Raw genomic sequence first — 5,254 nt, 5'->3', positions numbered from 1 at the left:
TTTGACGAGTGTTTTGAAGTATATACAGATGTTTTCCGACGAACTCCGTGACAGTTATCACAAGAACTCCTGAACAAGTTATAAGAACCTCCATCCTTCGTGTAACACTTCCTCCCCCGTGATAGAAGAACATCAGAATCGATTCGGATTATTCCACCAGTGGCTTTGAACAAGACTTATACAATTCTAATGTTACAGTTAGAAAGAATCCCTTAATAACGTCCAAAACGATTATGTTGCAGGCTCGGTTTGATTGAGCCTATTCATGGGCGGTACTGGAAAATGCAATCTGCCGTTTACGCTCCCTAGCACCGGTTTAAGCACAATTCAACATTTAAACATGGAAAATGTGAATCCTGAATTTATAATCATCCCCAGATGTCATACTTAATTTTAAAAGCAATATGGGCTTCGTCGTCGGATTCTACATGTGAGAAATTCATCCAGCTAGCTTACGGAACGTGGGTGGTTCTACTAATATTTTGTTTGTGCCTAAATAATGTAAAATTTTGGCCCACCTTGGGCCCTTTCCCTAAACCAGAACCTGGAAATTTCCCAAATTTTGATGTATGCAAATTTTTGGGCAGCGGCGAAAAACCCATCAAAAAACCCCTACTTTCTTTACAAAATTGAAAAACATTGAAATAAATTGTGTTTTAAATCTTGAAGGTTGATTTTTTTAAAATTTTTGGTGGGGAATGAAAAAAAATTATTTTTTGACATGAATTAAAAATTTAAAACTCGAAAAACCTACCCAAAACCCTTTTTTGAAAAAATTTCCTGAAAATTTTTTTCCCTTTTAAAACATAAAATTTGGTTTTCATTTTAAACTTTTTATTTTGATAAGACATAATCCCCGGAACCTGTACATGGGGGAAAATCTAAATTTTCTTAGTTTGCATGATGTGGCTCCTTCATTTACATTTAGTTTGCCCGTTTAGCTCAATAGGGAGAGCTTCGGATTTGTAATACCAGAGACGCTGGTTCGATCCTTGAGCGTGGCAAAAAATTTCCGTGACACTTGATCTCGGACATTGAATATAAAGATCATTTGCCTTTCACCGCTGATTAAAAAATCATGCAGGAGAAATAGCCAGTCATTTGCGGAATTGGTAATGCATGTAACCCTTATCCAGATTTTTATACTTCAAAACAGCAGGTGTCAAGCGCTGTGTGGCAGCCGTAGAATGGTTACCCGTACTTCACTTCAGTGGTGTCATATTTTCCTGGTCCCTCGGGATCATTGATTCCAAAACATTCAGGTGTTGGAAATTAGTTTCCTTGCGCCAGTGCTAGGGTGCGTTAAGAATGTAGCACTTTTTTATCATCCCTCATATGTACAGACTCAAGTAAACCAAGTCTGCAATTTTCATATAATTTTGTACTGCTGCTCATTAGGGGTCACACTTTTTCCAGATTTTTTTTGTACTGATAAGCTATCAAGAAGCCTGTTTTGGTTAGACTACTTTACTGATTTTCCATTTATAAGAAGTGATCTCTAAACCTATCTTAAAATTGAATTATCATGCTGAAGTTGTGATTTATCTAGGAGAAGGTACTTCCCAGCACATGAAAATCATTATGTTAAATAGGGGTATCCGACGCATCAAGTACATCATATATAGCCAAATTTATATTGGCCTGTTGGACACGTAGACACGGTGTTCTTCATTATCTCATAATAAAAATATCCCTGATTTATCATAGACTAGAGATTTTAAATATGACAACAGAATAAAGTATAATACGATTCAATCAAAAATTTAATTGAAAAGGTGTCAATTAAATATATTTGATTAAATTGAATAACATGTTCTGTTCAGCAAGTATTAACTTCACTCTTCCTGGTCCTGAAACGAGAAAGAAAGATAAAAAGTACAACTTAATATGTAAAAAAATCTTTAATTCCTATATCAAATTGCTTTATTTCTGCACAATGTTTAGATATATATAGAGGATATTGAATGAGTGTAAGTTCAATACTGAATTTATTGCACGAGTTGAATAAAATTATATTATGCGAGCCTCTGGCGAGCATAATATTATTTTATTCAACGAGTGCAATAAATTCAGTATTGAACTTACACGATTTTAATATACTATTTACCACATACCCAAAACAAAAACCGTTTCAAGTGAAATAAGAGTCATTTTTCATTGGCGCGCCTATAGTATAACGCTAACATTTAGCGCGTCTTTACACTATGTTTGTATAACGCTAATGACGTCACGTCAAAATATATGCACGGCCGTGCAATACCATATTTACGGAGTCGCAAAATCGGCACGGGTGTTTGATAAATAGTAATATGTCATTCCAATAAATGACGGACTCAAAAATCTTTTTAAAGAAATACTCTACAGTTTGATTTGTCAGATCTGTATATACATAGTTCTAATTTTGCATGTATGTTATTGACTTACCATGCTGTATGAAGTCCACTATCGCAATACACACTCATGATTCCAAAGGATGAACCAAAATTATCGTCATCGTAAGTAACTTCAACATCTGCTACAATGTGGTCAGGCTTACCACAGTCTGCGAGGTCATCACTGGTGTTGCCAATATATCCGACGCAAACGCCATCATTTACATCATCGGCATCATCATCAGCAGCATTTACATCATCGGCATCATCATCACCATCATCGGTATCATCACCATCTACTACATCATAGGCATCATCATTATTTACATCATCGGAATCATCCTTTACATCATCGGCATCATCATGAACATCTACGGCATCATCCTTTACATCATCGGCATCATCATGAACATCTACGGCATCATCCTTTACATCATCGGCATCATCATGAACATCTACGGCATCATCATGAACATCATCGACATCATCATGATTATCTCCGGCATCATCCTTTACATCAACAGCATCATCATTAACATCATCGGCATCATCCTTTACATCATCAGCATCATCATGAACATCTACGGCATCATCCTTTACATCATCGGCATCATCATTAACATCTACGGCATCATCATTAACATCATTGGCATCATCCTTTACATCATCGGCATCATCATTAACATCATCGGCATCACCCTTTAACATCATCGGCATCATCATTAACATCATTGGCATCATCCTTTACATCATCGGCATCATCATTTACATCATCGGCATCACCCTTTACATCATCAGCATCATCATTAACATCATCGGCATCATCATCATCATTTACAATGCTATCATCACCAGGGTTTACTGCGTCTAGCATTCTTTCTTCTTTATTTTCTGCCTCATTATTTAACCATACAATTTCCTTTTCCATTCTATAACGTGGTTCACACCCATGTTCCCCACAAGTACAATAACTTGGATTGAATTTCTTTGTGATTATCTTCATTTTCGGTGGTGTCCCTGGATTTGTTGGTTCTGAAATAGAAATCAAAACATATAACATTATAAATATAACAGGTTGTTGTTTTATATACCATACGTTAGAAATGGTTTAAAGGAGCTCCGCTGAGGAACAAATACACAAAACTTAAGATTTCTATTTCTTAAATAGACCCACCGGTCCATTTGAATTGAAAAAAAAAAGAAACTGACATATACTTCTTATAGAAGGAATGACTAGTAACAAACAAAATTTTCCTAAGGAGTTGAAATAGTTTTCCTATATAAGTAAGTAACAAGTAAATGACAATCTATTGTGGAAAAGGAACTGAAATATTTTCTATAGAAATAAAACGTGAAAATTTTCCTATCGAGAACAGGGACTGAAAATATTCATTCAGAGAAAAGGACTGGAATAATTTTCCTATGGAAGTGGAATGACAACTTTCCTATTAAGGAAATATACTGAAATGATATTTGTTTTGAGGGAAGGGACTGAAATTATTTTCTTATAGAAGTAAACAAATGTTGGACATTTTTTAAAACAAGCAAAACATATGATTATTTTCTTTTCTATAGCAAATTGCAGAAATTTTCGAAAGAATCTTATCTATAAATAAGTAATTATAAATATTACTAATAGCTATCAAACCAATGCAGGGGAACTACTACATCAGTACATATAATATAAAATATTAACTTACTATAATGGATATTATACAGCAGGTTTGGTTTATACCAACTTTCCCTCGGATCTTCCATACCCTATTCCGCGTAATAATTCCGAAACATTGTCTGATAATGGTTGTATTTTGCTTGATTTAACGGTTGCTAATGCCACTCTGGACAAGTGACGTTATGACGTTATATTGTAAACGTAACAATACCATTACGTCATATACACAGACGTCACACAACGACGTTTAACTGTTAACAATATCTTATGTTCATATACTTTCAAAATATACAACAAAAACTTACTGTAATTACATTTATCGCAGTGCTCAGAAATTCAAGCAATATATTACAAATGAAATTTGAAAGGCGTATGCTATAGTTAAATAAACATATAGGCAGTGTAACACCGCACTTTGGGGTCAAACGCACTTTGGGGTCCGACCCCAAAGTGCGTTAAACTTCGCACCGCACTTTGGGGTCAAACGCACTTTGGGGTCAAAATCGAAAAAATGACCCCAAAGTACGTTAATATGCTACATATCAACGCACTTTGGGTTCCAAAGGTCTAAAGGTGTAATCTGAGTTCTGCTTAAATACTGAATACTGACTTATTTTCGATCTGCGACATTGAAATATTTGAGGTGGAGTTCAAGATGGCGGTCAATACTTTGATGATGCTTAAGTGATAAAAGTTTCATTAAGTTTACCACTTGAAATATCCAAAAATTGTGTTCATATAAAAGTGACATTTGCATTTTTTTATTTAAGTTTTGCATACATATTTTTATTCAAGTTTTGCATATAAATATATATTTTTGAGTTTTGCATTAATATTTTATTGTAGTTTTTCGTACATATTTTATTTTTGTTTTTCGTACATATTTTAGCCAATCAAAACAGCCTTCAAATCTCATAACAGTCCATAGTTGAGTATAAAACTAGCACAGTGGTTTGGTGACATTTCGGCCCATTTTTGGAATCGGCCCAGTCGTTTTTGGCCGCGCAAGCCTGGTTTCGGCCGACCTTTTTTCGGCCAATTTTTTAAATCATATAAATAAGTAGTAGTCCGTACAGGCAGTACTCAAAATATCAACTTTTTAAGTAGTCGCACATTAAGAGCGGGGCTTCAGAATAATGTAAAATTCTAACTGGTGGTATAGAGGGCAGTGTGGGGTATCGATCCCCCCCCCCCCCCCCCCGAGGGTTAA

The 5,254-nt window shown here is 35.1% G+C and overlaps 1 protein-coding gene across 1 annotated transcript; it reads right to left on the bottom strand.

The window, feature by feature from the left end:
- Nucleotides 1-1,747: 1,747 nt before the first annotated feature.
- Nucleotides 1,748-4,218, bottom strand: LOC132740951 (coiled-coil domain-containing protein 1-like). The gene is made up of 3 exons (XM_060729011.1): nucleotides 4,073-4,218; nucleotides 2,425-3,404; nucleotides 1,748-1,850 (listed from the first exon to the last, which is right to left on the bottom strand). Exons 2-3 carry the CDS (start codon nucleotides 3,111-3,113, stop codon nucleotides 1,820-1,822), a joined length of 720 nt encoding a protein of 239 aa, XP_060584994.1. The 5' UTR covers nucleotides 3,114-3,404; nucleotides 4,073-4,218; the 3' UTR covers nucleotides 1,748-1,819.
- Between the last annotated feature and the right edge of the window lie 1,036 nt (nucleotides 4,219-5,254).

This window comes from Ruditapes philippinarum, unplaced genomic scaffold (assembly GCF_026571515.1).
Source record: "Ruditapes philippinarum isolate M1 unplaced genomic scaffold, ASM2657151v2 ctg686_1_1_1_1, whole genome shotgun sequence".
NCBI lineage: Eukaryota > Metazoa > Mollusca > Bivalvia > Venerida > Veneridae > Ruditapes > Ruditapes philippinarum.
This window is presented reverse-complemented; position numbering and strand designations above follow the sequence as displayed.

What these genes read in the sequence shown, in the direction of transcription:
- LOC132740951 (XM_060729011.1), bottom strand. Translation starts at nt 3,113, where the DNA reads ATGATGCCAATGATGTTAATGATGATGCCGATGATGTTAAAGGGTGAT. An exon ending in AGTGGACTTCATACAGCATG is followed by an intron (nt 1,851 to 2,424) that starts GTAAGTCAATAA and finishes TTCTCGTTTCAG; the next exon opens with GACCAGGAAGAGTGAAGTTA.